Source organism: Drosophila sulfurigaster, chromosome X (genome assembly GCF_023558435.1).
Source record: "Drosophila sulfurigaster albostrigata strain 15112-1811.04 chromosome X, ASM2355843v2, whole genome shotgun sequence".
NCBI lineage: Eukaryota > Metazoa > Arthropoda > Insecta > Diptera > Drosophilidae > Drosophila > Drosophila sulfurigaster.
In genome coordinates, this window is record NC_084885.1 from 28,260,467 (window position 1) to 28,287,120 (window position 26,654).

Below are 26,654 nucleotides of genomic sequence, written 5' to 3' on the forward strand. Positions count from 1 at the left end.
AAAAGCTCTATTAAATGTGCTTTGGTAGTGAACTGAGCTTATTAGCAATTTTTAATATTAACTGTCAATATAGTTTCTCCACTCTTCTTAACTTTCATCCTTACATAAATTTGGAAAAAGTTCAATAATACTTTTCATTTATGAAAGTTTATTGTTAATGTTATTACTATTCATATACTTATATGAGAAGCTTTACATCATTGTGTGAAAATCCACACAAAACAAAAAACCACAAAATGAAATGTAAGAAACTTTCACTGTTTAGACGACAAAGTGGCGGCTGTTAAGCAACTTTTGATGTCCAAGGAAGAGGAAGACGAAATCTGTTTTTTTTGGTAGTCTTAATGCATGTCGCCAATTTGTGCGCTGTCGTGGCGAAATCCACTCGAAAGCCATAAAAAACCAGCGTGCAAAATCGACTTGAGCTGCAGCCTTGACAGCGGAAGATAGAGAAATTGTTTGGGAGGAGGTGTGAGGGGGGAGACGGGTGAGGGGTTCAGGGCCCCATTAAAAAGATGCCAACAAGGCAATTGTCAAATGTAAATGGCCGTCGTAATAGATGTCCACGTTCACGTTCACGTTCCCCGCTACTTTGCTACTCGAGAAGCCGGCTCAAGGCACGAAACGCAATAATTTGCAAATTTGCTCAAATAAATTCCATGCAGAGAGCGAAAGAGAGAGAGAGAGAGAGAGAGAGAGAGAGAGCTGGGCACTGAGCAGAGCAGAGTGTCGAGCGAGAGCCTAAAATATTTGCCCGCCAAGCCACTGGCAAAATGTATGCAAAGTCCCCACACAAAATGGGAGATGCGAATGACGACGAAGAGCAGGAAGTTGGCTGAGCCATGTCCATGACGCCTTTTTCTAAGGCCTTGCTGTCGTTCCCTTGTCAATGATATGCAAAACATTTGTAACGCGCCAGCAAAAACACAACGAAGCAGCAGCAGCAGCAGCGTCAGAGATAAGCGCCAATTGTAGCCAATTGAAGGCGGCACAGCGTGGCATAAATAAATAAATAATCGATTGCAACAGACGGTGGGCAGGCAAAACAAGAACCGAACCGGGACAGGACAGGACAGGACAAAACAGACTGGCCTCCAGTCTGCTGACGCCAATGCTCTGGCAATTAATTGGCCATTTGTTTTGGGCGCCGTCGTCCATATCCCGCACAGTTCACTCGCAGTTCATGCATACACAGAAAGAAAAAAGGTGTCAAAATCAAAAATAAAATCATAAGTCAAGATTATTTGTATGTCAAAATTTTACTAAGAAGGTTTTTTCTTAAATTAAAATCGAAAATCTACAAAAAATCTAGACTGTCCAACCTTGAAATTCAAGAATGGAAATCAATCTTGTTTTAAGAATTGAAAAATCTTAAAATTTAATCAAGAAGAATCTTAAATCAAGATCAAAACAATCTTAAATTTTGATTGTTTCAAGGAAAACACCAAAAAAATAGATTTTTATACATTTATTTTTACACACTTAAGTATATTCTCTATTTTACTTTTTAATAATATTTATAAATTATAACACTTTTCCCTTTTTATATACAATCCGACTAGAGTTTGAACCTAAGACCAGTTCATATTTACTTTCTGAGCTAACGGAAACAAAATCAGAAATTAAGTTATAATTTGAAAGGAAAGAAATTCCAACATTTTAAGAAACAAAAAGAATATTCTTTTTTTTTAGCTCAAAAATATTTTAAATCAAGATTTACAATCTACGTCTCAATCTAGAATAAAACATTTTTGAATCAAGATTTTAATCATGAAATAAGATGTTTTTAATCTTAAAAAGCAAAATTAGTGTAAAAATCTTATTTCAAGATTGTTCGTTTTATGATCGACTAAATCTTAAATCAAGATTTGCAATCTACTTTTCAATCTAGATTAAAACATTCTTGAATCAAGATTTTAATCCTAAAATAAAATGTTTTTAATCTTAAAATACCACATTTAGCATAAAAATCTTGATTTAAAGATTGATTCAAACAATCCTTTTTCAAGATTGTTCTTTTTAAGATCGACTAAATCTTGCAAAAAGATTTGGAATTTACTTTTCAATCAAGAATAAGACATTCAAGATGTTAATCCTAAAATACAAATCTAAAATCTTATTTCAAGATTGCTTTTGTTCTCTTTTTTCAATCTAGGTTTTTCTCTCTGTGTACGTATCTGTGTGTGTGCGTGTGTATCTATGTATGTATGTAGTTGCAGGTCTCGCTCTGTGTACAACTAGTAGCTTCGAGCGGCTCCAACTTCAAAGTCACGCACGACATTTGTGTGTGACATTCACGCACGCTGCTGCTGCCACTTGACAGGAGGCGGCGCTGTGCAAAAGCGGCGACAAATCCCCAATACGCTGATGAGAATGAATGAGCTGACGGCTTCGGAGCCACAGCAACACATTGTATCTATCCCTCTATCTATCTCTATAGCCGTGGCTATTTCTGTGACTCCTTCGCTTCTCTCGTTCCCTTTCGCCATCGTTTGGCATTGACCAAATTAAAAAATAAATGAAATAGCAACATTTTAACATGCTGAGCTTTCAATACATGCTCTTGTATTAGTGAGCTTTCACTTGCTTCTGGGCAAAGCTGCTTAAGATGTTGTGTGCGTGTGAAAAGCTTGACAAGTTGCTTTAGAAGAGATATTAACTGTACTTTTAAGTGTTGTATAACGGCTTCAATGTGATAAATGCAAAGTACAGTGCTTGATCATGTGAATTATTAACGATTAATCATTAATTAATAATTGAATGCATTTAAGCACGAAGAATATTGTGTCAGATTAAATTCCGAATGTCTTTAGTTTAGAAAATAACAAAAATGTTTATCAAGTCAATCAATTTAGTACTTCATGCACGTGTTTTCACTCGATATCCCATCTTCTATCATGTGTCATCAGTATACCGATATGTCGATAATTTGTACTTTATAAATCTCTAAATAACCATCTCCTAATGACCACAGTGGAAAGTAGTAAAGTAAAGATGCACCTTGAGGAAAGTCGGAACGTTTTTCAAACGTTAAATCATAAAAACATATATGAAATTATTCAATTAACTTGATCATCTTGTTATAAAAAATAACACTGAATGAAATATTATTCCTAATCAACTAGTTTCCCTAAAAAGTCTACTCAAAAATGATCATAAAAGAAGTGATATTACTAAACAAACATTTTCATGATATTATGTTTTATATATGCGATAATTTCGCAAACATTTCTATACAATATTATAACTCACTCAATTTCTATCAGAATAATGTATTCTCGCTAAGGCTTAACTATTGTTCTTTATATTCAATTTATGAAAGTGTACAATCAACTTGATCGACTTGATATATGAAATATTATTCTTAATCAGCAAGTTAGTCTAAGAAATGTACTCAAAATTTACCATAAAAGAAGTTATAATACTGAACAAGCAATTTCACGTTACTATCGTCTAATTCTCTCATTGTATTTCACTTAATTTATACCATTTCTCTATATATAATCGGATGCTAAACTATTGTTGTTTGCATTCAATTTGAAAAAGAAAACAAGATGAAGTACACATCTATGTTTTTTTTTTAAAAGACAATTACTTGCGGATGCAATTGTGTGTGTACTTTAAGAGGTTATATAGTGTGGCAAGTTTGCAAGTGGCAAGTAGTCGGTTCCAGAGAGAACTCAAATAGATGACGCTTGGGTTTGTCTTCGGTCTGTTTTAAGAATATTTTGTCGAGTCCGCCGCCCGAAAACTTTGGCAACTTTTGGGCTTGTGGCCAGGCACCAAGCTGAAATGTCGCAAGTTTTCTTCACAAGGGAGAAAGAGAGAGTGGGAGGGAGATATAGAGCTAATGTTAGAGGAGGAGAGCTGATGCTAGAGAAGTGCTCTGATTGTGACACTGTCTCCGGCTGCGGTTGCTTGGTGGCTTAAGGCTGCGGAGGAGTATAGCGAAGGATAGACAACGACGGCGACGACGAAGCTGCTTTCATGGCCACAGTCAACAACAGGAGCAGTAAGAAGTGTGGCAGACGGGGGGGAGAAAGCTGGCAGAGAGGAAGTAATTAAAACACAACTCAAAAGGACATTTTAATTTAATCCCTTTGAGCTTGTCTAGCTGCTGTCTCGTCGCCATCAAAAACATGCGCCGACCGCCATGGCCAAAAATTTTATTTGCACGCCCCGGAAAGAAGAGCTGCTGCCATGCGATGCGATGCGAAGCGATGAGCTGAGCTTTGCCTGCATCGATGGCAATCCGACCCGCAAAACTCTGACTCCCAAGTCTCTCCCTCTACTCCCTTCCTAGACTTGTTGTGCTTTTGTGGCTCCGGCTCCGGCTCCAGCTTCTGCGTCAGCGTCAGCTCTGGCATAAATCATAACGCTTTTCGCCCGCGCTTTGCTGCGCGCTCCGCCATTTTTATTTGCCAGCTTTGGACGCCAGTGTGACCAGCTTCAGCCAGAGCAACAGCAGCAGCAGCTAGAACATCGTTGCTTTTTATTTATGCCGACAGTTTATTAATGTCAGCCTGCCTTCAGCATCGACTCCAACTCCAACTTCTAAACAGCAGCATCGTAAGCGGATGCCCAGCTTCATGGCTAATGTTGAGTGTGCTCGACTGTAAGATACCAGTTAGCAGTTATATATTTCGATATCTTTTCATTTGTTCCTTAATGTTGAATGTGCTCGATTATTAGATATAAGTAAGTAGTTAGATTTGCTCGATATTTTCTAAGTTGAGTGTGCTCGACTGTAAGATACCCGTTAGCAGTTATTATATTTCGATATCTTTTCATTTGTTCTTTAATGTTGAATGTGCTTGACTGTAAGATACGCGTTAACCAATTATATTTTTTGATATCTGTTCATTTGTACTCATTTGTAACGTTGAGTGTGCTCGACTGTAAGATATAGGTTAGCAGTTAGATTTGCTTAATATCTTTTTTTATTTATTCAATCTTTTTCTTTATTAGTTTCGCTAATTGTTCTGCGTTTTTGCATTTGTCAAAATATTCGATTATTGTCACATTATTTTCTGCTTTTCGTATACGTAATTGAGATTGTTTCATCTTCCTATTGGATCTTATGTCAAGTATATCCAATCTAGAATTAATCTAGAACGTTTGATCTTGATTTAATAGTTTGCCATCTTGTAATAAATATATTAAATTTAAAGATTGGGCAATCTAGATTTTCGATCTTGATTTAAAATTAAACCTTTTTGGCTTAAGTTTGACACACTTGATTTAAAATGTATTCTTAATTTTAGCGACTTTTTTTCTTATTGTGTAGTTGTTAATAACTTCCTAGTTGATATGCCAATCTTAAGAATATTTTTAGATTAATCTTGGATGCGTTCGAATAAGCGAGTCTCAAATAAGACTTTATGTCTTGTACGTTAAATTTTTGAGAATAAATTGCAAGTTTTTATTCCTAACTTGACACAAGTTACATAGATACAAATCAGCTTTATATTTGATGTAGATGTAGATGATGTAGATACAAATCTGCATTATATTTGATGTATTCAAATCATCGAATCTTCAAATTCGAAGTATTGCTTAAAAATGCTTTTTTGGGCGTGGCTTAATTCTAAGATTCTTTTAAACAGAAGAACTTTAGCACACTTGAGGACTGCAGCATGAATTGTTCACAACGTCTGTTATACCCTGTTTGATTTTAGGGATAACCGGGTATAACAACTAGAGTTCTTGGGCCAGGGCCCGCTTGACTTGTAATTGTATTTGTTTATGGCTATGTGGGTGCTTTTTGCTGGCTAGTGGATGCTGTTGTTGGGTGGCTCATTTCAATGCCGCAACTTTTGATTTGCCCTTCCACTCCCGCCGAAAACTAGAGGAGGCAGCGCCAGAGGCGAAGACGGAGGTGGAGTCGGAGATGGAGACTGCGTTGACTGCACAAGCGGAAGCGTCAAACACTCACACACACACACACACACACACATGCACATGGGCTAGGCGGGAACTGGGTTGACTGCAACCACTTGGCACCCACTTGGACTCCAGCTGCAACTGCATCTGCATCTCTCTCCCCATCCCAGTCCAATAGTCTCTTCCATCTTCCATCTTGCATCTCGCTTTGTTGCTTGTTATGCTAATTAGTTTTCGACGTTGACGTTTGCCAACAACGCCGGACGACGACGGCGACGCTGCCAACAACGATGTCTTTAATTGGTTCTCATGTTGCACATTGCCAACCATGCCTCCATCTTGCTTCTCTAGCCAGCTGCTGCCACTTGGCAGTGTTGCAAGCAGTGTTGCAACTGCCTCTGCATCTCTTTTTTCTTTCCTTCTTTTTTTTTTGTTGCGCTGCCTTTCTTGCCACTTTGGCACTGGCAATTAAGTGCAAACTGCATGCAACTTATTTGATTTGCCATTGTTAGCAAAAGCAGCCGCAATTTTAAATCCTTTCGCCCACTCCACCAGTTGCAACCAGAGCGATAGAGAGAGAGAGAGTGAGAGAGAGAGTCAAGGAGAGGGGCAACTAAAACTAGTACGTCGAGAAATCCGGTTACTTAAAGCTCGAGTTGTTGTGCGCCACAAATGAACTGCAATTGTTATGAACATGTTGTCGCATTACTTTACCTTCTGCTACAATTATCCTTCGCTTGGGAATTGCCAAGCAACAGAAAGCAACCAGTGTTGTAAAACATTCCCAGCAAGCATTTCTCTGATTTTGTTAGTATTTCATAATTTATTTATTAGGCTACAGTTTTGATAAAGTTGTTAATTCAAATCAATCTTTTTTAATTCTTCTTCCACAATTATCATTCGCTTTGGAATTGCATAGCAACGGAGAGCAACCAGTGTTGTAAAACATTCTCAGCAAGCATTTCTCTGATTTTGTTAGTATTTCATAATTTATTTATTAGGCTGTAGTTTTGATAAAGTTGTTAATTCAAACCTATCTTCTTCAATTCTTCTTCTACAATTATCATTCGCTTGGGAATTGCAAAGCAAAAGAATACAACCAGTGTTGTAAAACATTCTCTGATTTTGTTAGTATTCCATAATTTATTTATTAGGTTTTAGTTTTGCTAGTGTTGTTTATCCTTATATTTCTCTCTCGATTCTTCTACCATTATCCTTCGCTTGTGAATTGCAAGACAACTATTACAAACCAGTGTTGTAAAACATTCTTAGCTAGCATGTCTCTGAGTATGATAATGCTGTTTTTCCTTATCTTTCTTTCTCGATTCTTCTTCCACAATTATCCTTCGCTTGGGAATTGCATAGCAACAGAATGCAACCAGTGTTGTAAAACATTCTCAGCTAGTATTTCTCTGAGTTTAATAGTGTTGCTTATTCCTAACTTTCTTCTTCGATTCTTCCACAATTATCCTTTGCTTGGGGTTTTTCTTTCTCGATTCTCCTACAATTATCCTTCTCGGCAAAACAACAAAAGTTTGCCAGTGTTGAGGAACATGCTCAGTAAGCATTTCTCTGAGTATTGAATAAATTATTTATAATATTTTACATAATTATTTACAAACATTGTAGTTTTAATATTGTTATTTATCCTAATCTTTCTTTATCGATTCACCTATTTCAAAATAAATCATGTTTACTACTCTCAGCTTCAGTTTGAGTGTTTCTCCATTTCCTTGTAAATTTTGCAGTCATTGCCAATTTTGCGTAGCATCTTTGAAATATACAGGATTCAGAAATCTCCTTAACTAATGTAATACGTCTGTAAATCAAGTATTTTCTCTGCTAATCTGAGTATCTCATGTTCAACGCGTTAGTTAAATGCCTGTACTCCAGATAATAACTATTTCGGTTTCTTCACGTCTAGAATGAAATGTAGTATTAAAATATTTATGTTATTGTCTTGTTTGCAATTGAGAAGTGGCCAACAATCTTTGCAAAGATTCAAGTGTTAACTGATGGCTGAGAAACTATATATTTTTGTTTGACAAATTTACCAACACTGGCTCAACGAGTTGTTCAGCTTCATGGTGTGACATTTTGGGGAGATATGAGAATGACAGTTGTTTATTGAAGCGCAATGCGAGTGAGCAACTCGAGTCGCCATTAGCTGTGGAATATAGTACTATATTTGACACACACACATTTAGAGACACACACACACACACACACACACACATACACTTATAGTGGTGGCATTGTGAAACATTTGTTAGTCGTTTGTGTTTTGTGGCTTTTGCGGTGGTTTGTGCTCGAAATGCATTGATAAAATGAAATGAAAGCTTTTGCTTTGCATTCCAATTGAAGCAGCACTGAGCACTTGATACGCTCAATGTACTCGTAAATATCTCCACCACCCTACCTCCCTCTCCCCTCCACCACAGAAAACAGAGAACAGAAAAAAACAAATGCAACAAATACCCCAAAGAGAGACTAAAGGACTCGACTCGACTAGTTCCGACTAGGCAACTAGATATGCGTTGAACAACATGAAAATGAAAATGAAAATGAACGCAAATCTTTCAGCCGCTAAAATCCGCAATTGTGTTTTTGGTGTGCTTTTGTTGCCCACGGAAAATTGTCAACATTTATCAGGACACCCCTTTTTTGTGTGCAGGACATAAGCCAGTCCCTCCTCCCTCTCTCTCTCTGTACCGTCCCGTTCCCCTCTCGTGTTATGATAATCAACGACAGCGAATGCAGCATGAAAACCGATTGAGGAATGGGGAAGGAAGAACAATTGCAGAAGCTGTAGCTGAAGCCAGGTAATAAACAATTCCATTTACCGACAGCTGTCAGCAAATAATGAAAAATTTAATAAAAATATACGCACAAACACACAGAGAAAGAGCGTAAGAGATATACATATAGATAGAGAGGGAGGGTAATGGAGGCGACAATGCAAGGATGCAAGGATGCTGATGACCAGAGTCGAGCGTCCCGAGCTGTCCACAAACTGTCCAAATATGTTTGGTTTTGTTGCTGTTGTGTTTGGACGTTGAGTGAATCGTTGCCAATGGACACTGTAACGTCCAAACGGAACGAAATGGAATGGAATGAAACGGATGTCTGTGTTGGCAAATGACTGAAAGAGATGCAGAGTGCGGAGGAGGAAGCGATGCAATGATGAGCGAAAAATTGACATGCATGTAATTAGTGACATAAGGACATCGAACACTGCCAACTGACGACTGACTGCCGTTAGCTTGATGACACACACACACACACACACACACACAAACATACACTCGCACACACACACGCACACAAAGCGATGCTTACACACATATATCAATTATGCCGTTTATGACGTCGACATCGAATGTCGCCGCTGACTTTACCGTGTGGGTAAAAATTAATTTTCGGTTACGCCATGGCCTCACCATAACAACAGTTGCCACACATCATTTCTTTATTGGGTGGCTGTATAACGAACTGCAAATGATCTACAGAGCTTGTGATAAAAGGCTGCCAAAAGTCAAACGAAAGGAAGCCTACCTTATTTTTGTCCGATTTTTCGCTAAAGCCCATAAACTGTTTCTTACGAATGTTTTACTAGATAAGTGTTTCATTCCAATGTTCAAATGTTTTTATTATCCATTTATTGGTAATTGAATTTCATTGTTCACTTTTTCGCCATAGAAAAAAACTATTTCTTAATAATGTTCCCTAAAAAAAAAATGTTTCAATCCAATATTTCAATGTCAAATTTTTGTATATTTTATTTAGTTTAATTTTCCACTTTTTCTCCATATTTAAGACACTGTTATTAATGTTCATAAAGAAAATCGTTTCATTTCAATGTTTCAATATCAAATTTGATTGGATAGAAAATGTGTAGAACAGAAATATTCTAAATATATTCAATTCGAATAATTTTATTTGTTTGCTGTCCACTTTCTCGTCATGTTTTGGGAACTGCTTCATATCAACGATCCCCAAGAAAAATGTTTCATTTCAATATTTCGACATCAAATTTGATTGTATAGAAAATGGAAAGAACATCAATATTTCAATGAAATATTATTTATGTATTTAGTTTGTGAAGAATGTTGGATTTTAATATAATATTGTATAATAGGCCGATATAAATCATACAAATATATATAATATATATTTCTTGTTACTATTCCATTATTAATCTGTAAAAAAGTGTTTCAATTCAATGTTTTAATGTCAAGTTTGATTATGAGTAGAACATAAATGTTAATATTGTCTTCAGTTTGCGAATAATATTACATTTTTATTCTTAATAACCGCAGTTAAATGAAATAAAAATATATATGTAAAGTAATTAGATTAAACATAATGATACACTTCGCGTGAAAATGATTAATTTTAATCGTATGTTTAACGAAATGATGACAACTTAATTTGCATTGTTGTGTCTCGATGTGATCGATTGACAATCCAACTAATTAGTCTTCATCTTGTGTAGTTCACAAATAGTAACGAGCGTTACTAAATGATTAAAAGACTGAAACTGATGGCGTAAGGAATGCTTCAATATTTAAAATGATGACGACAACAATGACAAAGAGCAGCAGAAACAGAAACAGAACTCGGCCGATGTCCAAGGATGTCGAAAAGAGCATGGCAAAGGGGCGAAAGGGGGAACAACTCGACGTTGACGCTGTCTCGTCAGCATCCGTGTTGACCCTTTAACCCTTGACCGCCCCCCACCGTTGACTGTTGACGTCGTCGTCGTCGTCGTCAGTTGTCACATTCACATTCACGTTGACTCGTCTGACACGTCGACAAATTGTCAACAACGTTTGCCACAGCAACCGTTTACCATGCAAGAAACCGAATCGCCACAGCACAAAAAAGCCCAAAAACTGTGAACAACAACGACGACGAACGAACGAAGGCAGCAAAAAACAAGTAAGAAAGCTACAGTCGAGTGTACTCGACTGTGAGATACCCGCTACCTATTTTGAATAAAAGCAATATATTTTGCGGTATTATTCTCAAAATATACGAAAGTGCAAAAATACTAAAAATATACCAAATGGTATATGTGGTATATCGATATAGTACCGCGTTCAAAATATACCATAGCCGGCACAATATACCAGATTGTCAGCCAAAGCAGCTAAGACCCCTAAGACCTAAGGCCCATACAAAAGTGTTTCTTTAATAACTTCGACAATTTGTATCTGATCGCAACCAAATTTTCAGGAATCATAACCACTACACTTATTATTGTACACACCAAAACTCTAGCTTTAAAATTACGCTTGTTATTCGATTTTTTTTTTGATTTGCGGGGGCGGAAGTGGGCGTGGCAAAAATTTGAAACAAACTTGATCTGCGTGCAAACATAACAAATGCTGTCGAAAAAAAATTATAGCTCTATCTCTTATAGTCTCTGAGATCTAGGTGTTCATACGGACGGACGGACAGACAGACAGACGGACATGGCTAGATCGTCTCGGCTGTTGACGCTGATAGGGTCGGAGATGCCTCGTTCTACCTGTTACATTTCCTGCCGGCACAAAGTTATAATACCCTTCTACCCTATGGGTAGCGGGTATAAAAAAGGGAAAACCAAAAAAGTTGGTTAAAGGGGGAAGGTGCAAGAAGTGAAGGAGGAGGAGGTGTGACCAAAAAAGAGGGGCAAGCCTCGAGGCAATATGAAGGTGGCTCCTCTATTAGCTGCAGCTCTGGCATTTTCACGCCGGGATGACGCAACATTTTATGCCGCTCACTGGATTTGCAACACTTAACAGCAACAGCAGCGGCAGCGACACACTAGCTGTGGCTGCCACTAACTGTGGCAGTGCCACTGACACTGGCCTCGACTTGGGTCCTTGCTAAACTGGCGTTGGCATTGGCATTGGTGTTGGCGTTGTCGTTGGCGTCTGCCACATTTATCAACGCCTCGTTCAGCCAAAACAGAAGCCAGGCGAGAGAGGAGAGGAGAGGAGAGCAGAGCGATGTTTTTGGGTCTCGGGTCACTTTTGGTGGCGCCACTGCCGCTGCTGCTGTTGCAACTATTCAAGCGCTGCCTATAAAAATTGTGCAGTTTTTGAAATTTTGCTGCGATGCGAAAAATGCAATTCAGCACGATTTGCATTTTGTGTGTGTGTGTGTGTATTAGACTCTCTTTCACAGCGTTACTTGGGTCACTTCAGCTGCAGTTGCAGCTGCAGCATGGCGCGTGCCGAGTGGAGAGTGGCAAAGCCCATCCAAAAAATTGTCCTCACCGCTCTAAATTTGATTGAAGAGACTAATGGGTAAATCAGTTTTGGCAGAGTTTATTAAACTCAATAGATTATTGCTCATACGACCCATAAGCCCACCCAGCAAACTTCTACATAGTTTATGCACTTTCTCGTTTAAGCCAGACGCATTACAGCAATTTAGAGTCGCGTTATTTTTTGTTTGAATAATGATTTGCAGAAAGTTGCACTTTGTTGTTGCATAACTCTTTTTTACACAGATTCGATTATGATCAAGATTACTTGTTAGAAACATCGCGTGTGCCAAGTTTTGGTGGCATAAATGGGAACAAAGGCTCTGTGTTTATGACTGGCTCAAATTTAGATTCACTTTTAGACTTATTTATGTATTTACCAACACTTACACTTCTAATTGTTATCTTGTCTTCGTCTGAAATTGTTGAATAGACAACTTTAATTTGAACTTTTGCCAATTCTAAATTACAGTAGAAGTACTTTTCGATATCTATTTCAGATTTCATTCCAAAGGCCAGACTGGCTCAAATTGAGAAACTCTTTCAGACTTATTTATGTGTTTACCAACACTTACTCAGGCACTTTTGTCTTCTAGTTGCTGTGAGGTAGCATACCAAGGGCACATATATTTCTTTACCCTTTGAAATTATTAAATGGACATCATTCAATCGTTCTTCAGACAATTCTCAAATTCAGCGAAAGTTATTTTCATTATCTAAATTCCATCCAATCCCTAAAACCACACTGAACAGTGCTGTAAAATCACCAAATAATATATTCATTTGATATTTCATATTATTGCATTCCATTTGCTATTTGAGCAACGTTCTGCTTAATTACAATTCAAGAACATGTATCTTAGTCATTAAATATGTGAATTTACCAACTTTTGACTACTTGTTGCTTTCTTGGCATCATTTGCTCAATAGCATTGTAGCCGCATATTTCTTCTCCGTTTAACAACATTGAAATTATTAAATGGACAGCTTTAAATTGTTCTTTCGATAATTCTCAATTTATGCAAAAGTACTTTTGAATATCAACTTTCCATATAATTCCAAAAACTAAACTGAACAATGCTGTAAAATCAGCATTTGTTATTTTATTTCTAATAGGCTGCGCTTGCTTCTTGAGCAAAGTAATATTTCATGTTCTGCTTAATCGTAATTTATGAATATACTATATCAAAATACATATCTTTATCGATAACTATGCGTATTTACCAACACTGGTCGCTTCAAAAGACACTGTAATTTATAGAACCAAGCCGCAAGTTGATGCTTAATGGGCTTAATGGGCGCTGCAATAAGTTTACAATCTTTTTTTTTCTATTTTTTGTTTTTTGTCTTCTTTGTGGCAGCCGCACTTGCCATATGCCACACGCTGCACACCGTGGCACAGACAATTGCATTTCTTTGATAAATAATTAAGTGGCGCCTTAAAGAAGCAGTCTCGAGTTACGAGTGCAGCTTCAGTGACGTCTCGAAGCAGAAACTGAAGCTTTTAAAGCAACGACAGGTTGTGCAGAAGGCACAGAAAGAGAGAGAGAGCGAGAGAGAGAGAGAGAGACAGAGGCAGCATTAGATGCAGGCAGAACGATGAATGAATCCAGGAGCCTCGGCTTCCACATATTTTATCAGGAGCGATTTTAGCCGGCACATTAATCAAAGCAAAAATGCAGGCAAATTTCCATGCGAATATGTTTCGAGTGCCTTTTACAGTTATAAATTTTTGCACACACAAGTTGCAGTTGTGTATGAGAATGTATGTGTGTGTGTGTGTGTGTGTGTGGGAAGACACATACACACACTTGAGCTGCTCACTCGCAGTGTATGGGATACACTCGAGGCATGCCACACGGCGGCAATGGGGAAAGTGTCAAGTTAATGCCAACAACAACAACGGCAACAGCATCAACATCAACACCGTTGCAAGGCAGACATGCCACGCCTTCTTGCCTTTCTCTCTGCCCCGTTGCACAGCGATCTAATGACTGCGTTGACGTCCCCATTTGCTTCACAAAAAAAAAATAATATATATATATATAAGCACATAGAGAAAGAGATAGCTGAAGAGTGAGCAACAAAAAAGGAGCATATAGAGTAGTGCACTTAGAGAATACTTTTTTTGGAGACGCCTAAAATGCTTTGAAACACATAGAGGACTACTGCAAATAAGCTTAAAAAAGCAATTCTGATATAAGGTATTGCAATAGTTGGTGCAAAACATTTATCACCAAACATCGTACAATTTCGTAAATTTCTCTTCTAATTTATCTGCCCACTTACCAATGTAGCGCTGCCAACTTGCTGCTGCCATTTTTAAAGGTTTTGCGTTTTTAATTGTAATGTATAGACTGGGACTAACAACTTGCTAACATAGGAGTGCCAACTTATTGCCTTATAGTCCTATATACTCTGATATTAAGTATTGCAGTAATGGTTGGAAAACATTTATCGACTAATATCGCAAAAGTTCTTGAATTTCTTTCTTAGATTTGTGCTGTCCACTTACCAATGTAGAGCTGCCAACTTGCTGCTGCTATTTTTAAAGGTTTTGCGTTTTTAATTATAATGTATAGACTGATACTAACAACTTGCTAACATAGCACTGTCAACTTATTGTTTTATAGTCCTTCCTATACACTCTGATATTAAGTATTTCAATAATAGTTGGAAAACATTTATCAACTAATATCGCAAAATAATTTCTTAAATTTCTCTGTTCGAATTGTGCTGTCCACTTACCAATGTAGCGCTGCCAACTTATTGCTGCCGTTTTTGAAGCATTTTCGGTTTCAATTAGATTAGTTAGATTTCTGTTATCAACTTGTTAACATAAGGCTGCATTGCCATTATTATCGCAAATAATATTTATTCTTTATTTGAATGCAAGAATTAAGTTCTCTCAAAGTTTAGTTAAAATTTTACTAATGGATTTACTTCTCTTGCGATTTGCATAATTGCTAGTGTAGTATTTTTCGCTCAGTGTATGCCTAGTTTATAATGATGCTGATGTCGTTGTTGTTGTTGTTGTTGTTGTTGATGATGTTGCTGCTCTTGGTGCTGTAACTGTCGTTTAGTTGCTAAGACGATGCCGACAGTTGGACCTGAGTCTTTAGACAAGTCAAGCGAACTGAAGTTGAGTCACGGGCGTGCACTGACAATGATATGTATGTGCCCGAGGTGAGAGTTTCACACACTCCATAGACGACACTACACTACACACACACACATTTGCTGTCAAGGCCACACGCACACACACACACACACACACACAGTTGTTGCGCTCCTTGTCAAGTGAAGAGTGGTGACTGTGGATGGCCAGGACCAGGGGATTGGGAGAGGGAGGGAAGGGGGGGGGGTTTCAGGTGAGGCGCTTTGCACCGGAAATATTGTTGACAGTTGTGGCATATTATCATAGAACGCTGTCCCAGGCGCGTGCTCCGTAATTGCTCAACATTTGTCGCCTGGCATTAAAGAGCAACTCGTCGAGCAGAGTAGAAAGTGAAGTATACTCAACCATCTCCACCCAATCCTCTTTCTTCTTCTTCTTCTTCACAGTCGCAGTTCTTCAAACCAGTTAGTCAACCGCCTTAAAGGCTCGTTGTCATGAGTGCATTGGTTATGCCAATTGTTATGATATGGCAATCATATCAAATCGTAATGTGTCTTTAACTTGCTTATAATTCACAAAGGAAACCCGATTCATTTATATATTATGAATGAACTTATGAAAGCATTATCACGTTTTCTTTTTGACGAATAGATTAGGTATTTTCCTAAAAGAATTTCATAATTTTTGCTGCCTCTAAAGATTTTCTAGTAATTTCTTATATGCATTTTGTTTTCCTCTTTAAAAATTGAACTTGATTTTAACACTACTTTTATACATAAAAACATTTTAATTTAAATTTGTATACTTACCAGAGAGCTTTATCACTAAATAAGCTGGCTTTATACTAAAAAATATAGTTATACAATTTTTAACGTTTTCATTCATATGAAGAATATTTATATAACGTTTTTTAATGTTTAACGTTGTTATTCACAGTAAAATCGTTTATATATTATAGTAATTTACTATACATATATAAAATAACGATTTTTTAAGAATTCAAATGCAAATGCATTGAATACATGAAAGCTTTGAAAGCATTGTGCGAGCTTTGGCAACGACAGCTTTGCATTGAAGAAACGCCATCTATCGACCAGCTTTAAAATGGTTCAAGTCGAAGCTAAACAAAAGCTTTGGTGTAAATCAAACAAATTTCAAATAGAAGGGATTTTTTGGGAATTACATTTTCAAATCGTAGGCATAAATTCAATGAAAATTGAGCTTTGTATTGTGAAGCAAATAAGTTTAGTAAATCTTTTATTTATTTTTTTCAATAGTTGTTGGACTAATAGTAAAAGAAATAAAAATACAAGTAATAATATTAATGAGTCCGTGAATGAATTCAATATATTTAAATGCAACACTTCTGCTCAGTTATAACGAATCAAAGAATCGAAAACAAATGGAAATAAGGCATTAACTTCATTCGAAATGCTTTAAATATTGTACAAGACGTTTATTTTCTTATGGAAATATATATAACTAAGGAGGTAACATAAGAAAAGGTTAAAAAAAATGTTGAACTAAACATACTGATTCCAAAATAAAATACTGACTAAGAAAAAAAACAGTTAAATAAAGTAAATATGCTTGATCAAAGAAAAGCATTAAATCAACATATTTACATTCATATTAGTAATAAGTTAATTAGCTAATTTTATATTATAATAATAGTAAAAAGGTTGTTGCATGATTGCAAACAACATATTTATGTCTGCTTAAGAGGCTGAATCTGAAAGAGTATATCATCGGCATTGCGAAACTTGAGCGAGATGCCTTCAACAAACTGCAGCTGCTCCAATTGTAGATCGCTGTGGAACTCAAAGTGTGTCAGCAGCTTGACCAGAAACACCTTCATAATGAAGAAGCTATAGCGACGACCTATCGAAGAGAGTGGATTAGAATTCTAGATTATTATCTTCTCAATTGTGTGTTACCAATGCAAGTTCGCAATCCTTTGGAGAACGGTAAAAAGCTGTACGAGTGTCGACGCTGTGATCCTCCTGGGGTTGTTGTTTTCATGTCCTGCTCACACTGTTCCTGCTCCAGATCGAGTTGATGTTGGAGGAAACGCTGCGGCTCAAATTGTTTGGCTCGATCGCCCCAAAATGCGGCATCGCGTTGCATGTTGAATGTGTCGAGCACAATAATCGTATTCTGCGGCACAATCGCATCACGTCCGGCCAACTGAAAGTCACGGCTAACATGTCGCAAATTCATCGGTATCGTGGCCAACAGGCGCAGTGCCTCATTCACAAAGGCATCCAAATAGCGCAGTTGCTGCAAATGCTCGACGCTCACATAGCTGGCATCGTTGCCATGGGGCAGCACGCTGGCAATTTCAGCACGCAAACGCTCGTGGCAGTCGCCCTTGTGTGTGGCCAAACAGAGCAGAGCAATCATTATGCTGTTTGAGACCGTCTCAAAGGACTGTGATAAGTAGAAATGAAAATGGAAATTCAATCGACATCACACATAACGAATATTGGCAAGAAACACATAAAGAGCGTATAATACAAAAAAGCTTTAGTTGCAAATAAAATAAGAAATAAAAGCAGTATTATCGTTAAACTATACTAAATTAATATTCCGAAAAATGCAGAAATCAACCGAAGGTTGATTACTAAAAGTAGTGTTATAAATACCATACATAGCAAATTAATATAGCAACACAAAATATATATACCGAAGGGTATATTTGGTATATTAATGTACCATAAATGCTGAAATATACCAAAGTGTATTTTTAAAGGGCAATATTAATATATTAAAAATACTGAAATATACTACCTAATGAATATACCAAAAAATACTGAAATATACCAAAGGCTGTTTTTCATAAATATGGTTAGGTTAAAAAGTACTGAAATATACCGAATGCTATTTTTGGTATATACTACAACATTGAAGTTTATAACGAATATGAATTATTTATGGGATCTGAAATGTCTCCATTTGTCCAATGGGTAATTGGTATAATCATAAATAACCAAGCAGATTATCTTCTTTTCTTTTCACTGCAAATATAATATTCGAATGAATATACCAAAAAAAAAAAAAAATATTGAAGTATACCAAAGTTTGTTTTTAGGTTAGGGTAAAAATACTGAAATATATCGAAGGAATTCGAATGCTTTAACTAAGTATTATACAAATTTAAGACTTGAGTATCATACGAATTTCTAAGATTAGAAAAACAAAAATACTTAATGAACAAAGCAAAATACTTTGTTGCCTCTTACCACCAAGACCATGGACTGAGCCTCATCCTCGATGTCCTGCAGGGTTAATTCGCCATTGGCGGCCAATTGAAACATCTGCTCGATGAATATGCGACGTTGCCACGAGGAGGTGCCATCTTCGGTGGGACCATCGTCGATGGCATTGCGTAGCTGCCAATTGCGATGTTTGCGCTGCACAATCTGTGCCACAAAATCGACCAGCAACTGGTTGCATTCCTCGGCCTCGGCATAAAGTTGCGGCTCCAATAGGCGATGCAGCAAATCGATTTGCAGCCAAGGCTTCACCGTCTTAATGGCTGAGATTTCCAGCAGCCTATTAAAGAGAGAGGGAATGATAAGGAAATGGGAGACGGAGGTGAGGTACTCACCTTTTGTAGGTGGTGGCAATGTGAGCATCATCTGCTTGCGTGAAATTTGTCGGTGTGCCCATGATGGTGACTGCAATGAAAGGTAACGATGTACAAGCAGAGTGAAAGAAACATGAATAGCAAAGAGATGGAGAGATAACGAGTGGGAGGAAGAGAGAGAGAGAGAGAGGAAGCTTCTGTTGGCAGCTAAAAGTCTAAACATCAACTGCCGGCAACATAATTCGCCTTCACTCTCTGCCCTCTCTCCCCAAACTGTGCCAAATGGCTAACAAATTTTCTATGTCATCTAATTAAATTTGCTCTAATGCCTGCGACAACACTTTTTTCATTCACTCATTTCCTTCACGCTTGAGATGATATTCGCTTAAACGATATGGCATTGAAATATATATGTTGAAGTTTTGTGTCCCGCCTCGCAACTAAAAAGCTTAAAATAATAATGCTTTAATCAAATATTTATTTTCTTTGTGCTAAAACACTTTTGAAAGAGCTGAACGGAAATCTCCCCCGAGACGAATGTTTCTTAGCATTTATTATAATTTTTGTGCTCTACACAAAATCACGAAAAATTGGAGATTGAGCAGCAGGCGAGGAATTCAAGGTGAAATCTATCTAAATATGAAATGTTCTTGGATTATGAAATTTAACTCGTACTCTCGCTCACACTTTGCGCTGGCTTAATCGATTAATCAACACACAGATTGGCTTTAATTAGATTGGCTACTTTTAGAGCATCCGCTTAGTCGACTAGTGTGTCGTGTCAGCTTGGTACGTGCTTCAACTTGTTTTCTTTGAGGTTTTGTAATCCCTGATGGGACATCAACTCGGTAAGCACTTTCCTTTCCTTTCCTTTCCTCCTCCACTGCACTTAACTCTTGCTGCTGTTGTTGCGTGTCTTTTTCTTTTCGCACAGACACTCACAAAATTCTTCTCCCCTCTTAACTCGTCGCACACTTATTAAACTATTAAAGTTATTAGTTATCATAAGCTCAGCGCTCTGTAAAGTATTCCCAAGTATTCCCCACTCTTGACTACTCCTCGTTAGACCTTCAAAAAATATGATGAACATTTTTTACGTGTGCTGCGGCGGGAAGTGCAAAGCGCAAACTTTTCACGATAATTTTCATAGTTTGATTACACTCAAGTGAAACTTCTACTTCCATGAAAGAGTGCTTGGATTAGTTTTAAACGAAAAGTTTCTATTATCCCTATAGCTGATTTTTAATGAAATTACATGTCTTTCGTTATTTTAAGTACATATTTATAAATTTACTTCTTATCATTTGTCTAACTGCTTTTATTTCTTAACTCGTCGGTTCTTACATTTTGAAGTGTTGTATAGCTTGTAATAATAACTTATTTTCAGTGTTACGTAGTGCCTAGCAATAACTTAATTTAAGTGCTGTGTAGTGTATAAAAATAAATGAAAGAATTTATGCTAATGTGAAATTTATTTTTATGCTTTCTTTTTAGCTCCACGAACTTCAGATCATATGGTGTGGGGTAAGTTATTACATATTTCAATTCGATGTCTATGGGTACACCCGCTATCCATAGGATTTATTTCAAATTTTTGCCACGCCCACGACCCACTTTGAATGGGCAAAAAAGGCATTTAGTACGCACTAAAGTGGGGTCTTAGTTGCTTCGGTTGGCAATTTGCAATATACGACAAAAATAATTAAAATATGCCAAAGACTATTTTTGGTATATTTATACAATACTTTTAAATAAAGTAAAATAGTCTTTGGTATATTTTAATTATTTTTGTCGTATATTGCGTGAACTTAGAATTTGGTATATTTGGCACTACAGTACTATATTTAAAATATACAATAATTTTAAATATATTACTGTACAAATATACCGAAAATAGCATATGGTATATTTCTAGTATTTTTGTGGTATATTACTGTGACTGACAATTTACTATATTTTGCAATGTATGGTATATTTTAAATAAAGTACTGTATAAATATACCAAAAATAGTCTTTGGTATATTTTAATTATTTTTGTCGTATATTGCGTTGACTTAGAATTTGGTATATTTGCCACTACAGTACTATATTTAAAATATACAATAATTTTAAATATAATGCTGTACAAATATACCGAAAATAGCATATGGTATATTTCTAGTATTTTTGTGGTATATTTCTGTGACTGATAATTTGCTATATTTGGCAATGTATGGTATATTTTAAATAAAGTACTGTATAAATATATCAAAAATGGTATATGGTATATATTTGCGGTGTGTTAATTAGGTACATTTTAAAATTAATACCGCACTGTTTTGTTTTTTTACTAGTTGGTTGGTCACCATCACCCATTTTACTTTATATATGTACAATTCAGCTAGTGATCGAGCTCGTTAGAGGAGTTGATGAATGACATTTTGTAATACATACATCAACTACTTATATGAGATCTACGGAATGTTGTTGATTGTTCCATGATTTTAGTATTATCGTATAAATATTTATAATTGTGATTATATGGCCTGTTTACTCTCTGCTTGTAATTTAAATGTGGGAAAAACGTAAACTGAAAAAATGTTATAAATAAATAAATGTTATTCTTATAGCTCTGGCTACAATTAATTTATGACATATTTTTCTGTTTTACCATATAATAGTATTCATAAGTTTGTTAATTTTTGGTATTTCGTGCGAATTGCAAAATCATTCTTGGTTCTAATTAAAGTGTTAATCAAGAGCTATAAGATTCATTTTTATTCAAAATTCAAAAAATGTTTTGGTCTATGTTTTTGTCGCTTGTCAGTAAATTACCCATATATATTATTTTAATATTTACAGTACTACAGCTTTAGTATTTGTTATTGAATTGCTACTCAATCGTAGTCCGTGGTATGTCGTGACTTTGCTGACTGTTCGAAATATGTCTGACAATTTGGTATATTTTTCATTCTATGGTATATTTTGAATGTAGTACTACGCCAATATACTAAATATAACCTTTGGTATATTTTTAGATATTTTGCGGTATATTTTAAAATTAATACTACACTGCTTTAGTTTTCGAGCACACTCGACTGTAGCTTTCTTAATTGTTATATTTTTAAATGTTATTATATGACCTATTTATTGTTTGCTTGTAATATGAGTATATATACTTTTAATATTTATTAGGGAAGTAGTTTAAAAAGGCGTTTTCATATTTATAATTTATGTTTCAATATTAAATTGCCTACAACAAAATATTAAAGAGTAGTTATCTGTAGTCCGTGGTATGTCGTGACTTTGCTGACTGTTCGAAATGTGTCTGCAACATTTGCAATTTCCTAATTAATTCGCAGCATTGTTGTTGGGCGATACTCGACTCGATTGGTTGCTCTACCATACTCGATTTGCCTGCCTGCCTGGCTCGGTGCAATTGTCTGTTGTCTGTTGGCATTGTCTATTTGCGCTGCTTCCATCTAAATCAATAGCACGATTATTATCGAAGCGAAATCATAATTTACAGCTGAGCAGAGAGAAGACAAGTGAATAGACATAGATTAGGTGTAGCTCTATAGCTCTATAGCTCTTGCTTCTCTTTCACTTCTCCTCCTCACTTCCTTCGTGCTTAACTGAATGACATTTTGTCTCGCTTTTGTCTGAAATGTGTGTTGGCTGAAATGTTGTGTGTGTTTTGTTGTTGTTGGGTTCCGCGTACGTGAGTCGCATGGAAACTGGGCAAACGTGTCGCGACGTGAAGGGCGCCGCGAATGCGAAGAAGAAGCGACATGACTTTCGTATATTGCATTAGATTGGATTCGATTTGAGTATTTTTGTATATTCGGGCTATTGATGTTTTCTGTATTTTTTTTTTTTTGGGTGTCTACTCACGGCAGGATACCTCGAGGACGGCGCGACTAAGCATATCCTCGGCATCTTTGAACTTGACGGCATCGCCATGCAGCTTCGATTGTGTGGCAAATTGCTCGACAAGCTGATTGCCCACCGAGTTGAATACTTCAAAGAAACTGATCACAATATTGTGATTGAATGCGGGATTCAACTGTTTGCGTCGCAGCTTCCACTTCTGACCTACAAATCAATGATGAACTAGTTAGTACTCTAGAAACTGATTTCACAACTCTTACCACGCGCATGCAACAATCCTTTGCGGGCAAAGAAACCCTCCTGCATGAAAGTCTTATCGAGACATTCGGCTGCATTCAATACGCACTCCATTCCAGCGGGATCATCGATATAGAGCAGCGCTCGAGTCCCTATTAATATGGCCAAGGGACGCGTGAAGAGCACTCGCAAACGCGTCACTTTATCCAGAATGCCTAAAATCGGTTAAAAGTAAGAAGTTTCGATTTCATTAATATGTGATTTAAGGTGTCGCTTATGAGAGTATTTGATGTATAGTACTTATTTTTCATATTTCGACTCTTCGTCAGATATTCTTTTCTTTTGTGTTTTATTTTGATTGTATATTACCATTATTTCAAAACTTTTTATATAAAGAAAGAGTAGAAAGCAAAAATGTAAGCTTGAAGTGTCGCTTATCTAGAATTTTGTTATATTTATTTAAACCTTTTCGACTTTTTTATTGGAGTGTTTCATGGTTTTTTTTTTTCCCCCAAAATTATAATTTGATTTCATTCATAATTTATTCCTTACTTTTGACTAATTTTTTATTTATTATCTTGGCAGATTTGCTATTGTGTTTCTGTTCGCTATAGTTTACCATTATTTCAAACTTTAATAAGTAAATAAGTTTGAGGTATCGTTATTTATAATTCATATTTCGACTTTTCATCAGTTATTCTTTTCTTTTGTGTTTTATTTGCTAGTTTTCCGAATTTGCTGTTGTATTTATTTTGGTTGTATTTTTCTATTATTTTAGAGTTTAATAAGTATGTAGTTTGAGGTGTCGCTTATCTAAAAATTTGTTATTTTTATTTATAACTTTTCGACTTTATTATTGCATTTCATGGTGTTTTTTATACCCAAAATTATAAATTGATTTCATTCATCATTTATTCTTTTTTTTTTTTTGAAAAGCTCACTATTTGTAATTTATTATTAAAGCCAATTTGCTATTGTGTTTATTTTCGCTTTATAGATATCTTGTTGATTTGAATTTTTATGTTTATTTCCGCATTATTATTTAGTATTGCTTTTAAGAATTTGTTACTTTAGTATTTAGCTTGTATTTTCTTTTTTCAACTTTCGCGAACTTGCTTCTTTTGATGTGTTTATAATTTTTCATTAGGTTTTCTACATTTTAATTCAAAGAAAATGAAATGGCAGTTATAATAAGTGAAGAATTTGAAGCGTCGCTAATGCATTTAGGTTTCTTTTTCTTGCAGTTTCTTATTCACTTTCCATTTTGTTGCACTTTGTAATTTGTTGTTCATATTTTAGTTGGTTGTATTTTTCAATTTAGCTATTTTGTTTTCATCAATGGCACTTAAATGAATTGCGGGAATAAAGAGATGAACTCAACTGTTTGGATGCAGATTGATGCAGAGCAGAAACCAGAGCAGCGGCTGCTGTGCCACGCCCCTCCACCCATTTAGCTGCCAAATGAGGCGCCAACACTTTCGCTGCTGCCAGCCAAGCAGAAGCGTCAGCAACGTGCCACACACCCACAATGCCACGTACAAGTGCATCACGCTTCCACACTTTACTCTTTGTTGTTGTTGTTGTTGTTCTCACTACTTAATGCGATAGTTTATAGGCAACTCAGCTTTGTCTGTCCGTCTGTCTGTCTGTCTGTTGGATTTTTAAAGTGCTTCCGTCGCTTTTGAGGCAGCTCCGTTCAGTTGGCCAACAGAAACGCAACTGAATTGCCTCAAGCTTCAATCGACAATCGAAAAAAAAACAACAAACAGTTAATAAAGAAATTAAATTCGTTTATTAATTACCGCGCACAAATTTGATTTTTTTTCGTTTTTTTTTGGGCAACGCTACGTGGTCATCGTGAGTCGCGTCAATTGAAAACGTCGTTCAAACTAGACAAATTATTGCATATTGTAATTATAATTACTACAGTGGTACTTGTATGTAGACAGAGCTCCACTCGAGTGTGTCCGACTACGAGATACCCTGCATTTACATTTAGAGAATTTTTTAGTTTATTTTTATGCACTTCAATGAAGTATTTAGATTAGGTTTGGCCAGTTCCACAGCCGAAAATGAAAAACAAATAAAATAGCAAGCGATTTTCGTTATATAATAATAACTGCAGTATTTATCATGGAAGGAAGTATTGAAGTTATATAAGAAATACTTTTGTATGGCAATGAAACGTTTTTGTTGACAATTTAATATACTTTGAACTCTCTGGTATATTTTGAATGCAGAACTATATCGATATACCACATATATATCATATGGTATATTTTCTGTATATTCAATTTATATTTTTAGATTATGGCTTTGTTTAAATTGGTATATTTTGTACTCTCTGGTATATTTTGATCGATATATGAAATATAGCCTTCCGTATATTTTTTTTTTAGCATTTTTCAGTATATTTTTAGATTATGGTTTTGTGGAAAATGGTATATTTTGTACTCTCTATACATAAATATATTGAATTGTAAAACCATCTCGGTATACCAACAACATAGCCATCGGCATATTTTAGTATATCTTGATTTACTCGATTGGTATATTTTGAGAATACATTTTTGTGGAAAATTTTGTAGTCTCTGCAATATTTTGGAATGTAGTCCCAAATCGATAAACCAAATGTAATATATTCGGTATATTTTAGTAGTGTTCAGTATTTTTTTTTAAAATATTGTTTTATAGAAAGATGTATAATTTGTATTCTCTGGTATATTTTGCATGTTGTCCTATACCTATTAACTAAATATAACCGTCAGTACATTTTAGTATTTTGCGATATGTTTATTTGGTATGTTTTATTTTCGGTATATTAATTTGGTATATTTTTAGAATATGGCTTTGTGGAAAATGGGTAGCAAGTATCTCACAGTCGAGCACACTCGACTGCATCTTTCTTATTCGATTTATTTTATTTAGAAGTTTTGGCAAATCAAGTGCAACATTTCTAAGTTTAAGATGAAGTCGTTCTGTGAGCGTCACATCTAAATAATGAATATGAAACATCTCTAGCTGAAATAGTTTGTAAGATAGATGCATTCACAGAGACGGACGGACAGACAGCCGGGCAAATGGGAAAGACTATTCAGTTGAGCAATAGAACAGGAGAACAACAGATACACTGAAGCTCTTTAACAGAGTGAAAACAGCAGAGCTTGAAAAGTATTTTATGAACGTTGCAAACACTTGCTCCAAATGGAAATACCCAACTGTGTGTGTATAAAGACGTGGTATAAAATTGTAAACCCTCAAGGTTTTCCGCAGCCGAAGAATGCAGATTTTAAATTAACTTTTATTTTACTTCGCTGGGGGGAAATTAAACTGATTAAAAATGAATGAAGAATGCAGCTTTCGAAATATCAATGAAATGACTTTTATTAACAGCGATTAACTAGAATTACAGTTAATTGGTAAAAACCATATTAGGCAATTTAAATTTGAATTAATTGAGGAAAACATTTGTGAGTTGAAATTCAAATTCTTTAATTTTAATTTTCATTTATTTCGAATCTCTTTTAAACTTCTGCTCTCTTGTTCAGTATTTGTGACAACAATTTTATATAAATTTCAGATTATAATCTGTCCTTGTGTCTCGTGCACTTTCACTGCATGAATAATTTGAAAGCATCTTTTATAATTACAACCATAATTCTGGCACTAATTTAGCCTCTAATTACCGCTCATCGAAATTA

The 26,654-nt window shown here is 35.9% G+C and overlaps 2 protein-coding genes and 1 long non-coding RNA gene across 7 annotated transcripts in view; 2 read left to right on the forward strand and 1 right to left on the reverse strand.

Annotated features, from left to right (window-relative positions):
* Positions 1–26,654, forward strand: part of LOC133847216 (nuclear pore complex protein Nup153) — a 184,394-nt gene that overhangs the window by 40,280 nt on the left and 117,460 nt on the right. The window lies entirely within an intron of this gene.
* The window catches only part of LOC133847244 (uncharacterized), a 52,848-nt gene that overhangs the window by 10,399 nt on the left and 15,795 nt on the right, over positions 1–26,654 (forward strand). For 3 of the 5 annotated variants that reach the window (XR_009895149.1, XR_009895145.1, XR_009895146.1), the window contains exon 2: positions 20,341–20,370. The exons of 1 other annotated variant lie outside the window; for it this stretch is intronic. This is a non-coding gene — a long non-coding RNA (uncharacterized LOC133847244). The remainder of the gene's footprint in view (positions 1–20,340; positions 20,371–26,654) is intronic. One more of the 5 variants, XR_009895148.1, reaches the window with a different exon arrangement.
* LOC133847229 (probable cytochrome P450 318a1) lies at positions 16,746–24,672 on the reverse strand. Its single transcript, XM_062282130.1, has 7 exons — positions 24,335–24,672; positions 22,977–23,168; positions 22,720–22,920; positions 18,868–18,937; positions 18,500–18,812; positions 17,195–17,687; positions 16,746–17,138 (listed from the first exon to the last, which is right to left on the reverse strand). Exons 1-7 carry the CDS (start codon positions 24,498–24,500, stop codon positions 16,966–16,968), a joined length of 1,608 nt encoding a protein of 535 aa, XP_062138114.1. The 5' UTR covers positions 24,501–24,672; the 3' UTR covers positions 16,746–16,965.

Coding starts and splice junctions, on each gene's coding strand:
- LOC133847229 (XM_062282130.1), bottom strand. CDS start 24,500: ATGCACTTGTACGTGGCATTGTGGGTGTGTGGCACGTTGCTGACGCTT. Junction 18,938..22,719: donor CGTCCTCGAGGTATCCTGCC/GTGAGTAGACAC, acceptor CTTTCATTGCAG/TCACCATCATGGGCACACCG. Junction 17,688..18,499: donor CTCAGTCCATGGTCTTGGTG/GTAAGAGGCAAC, acceptor TACTTATCACAG/TCCTTTGAGACGGTCTCAAA.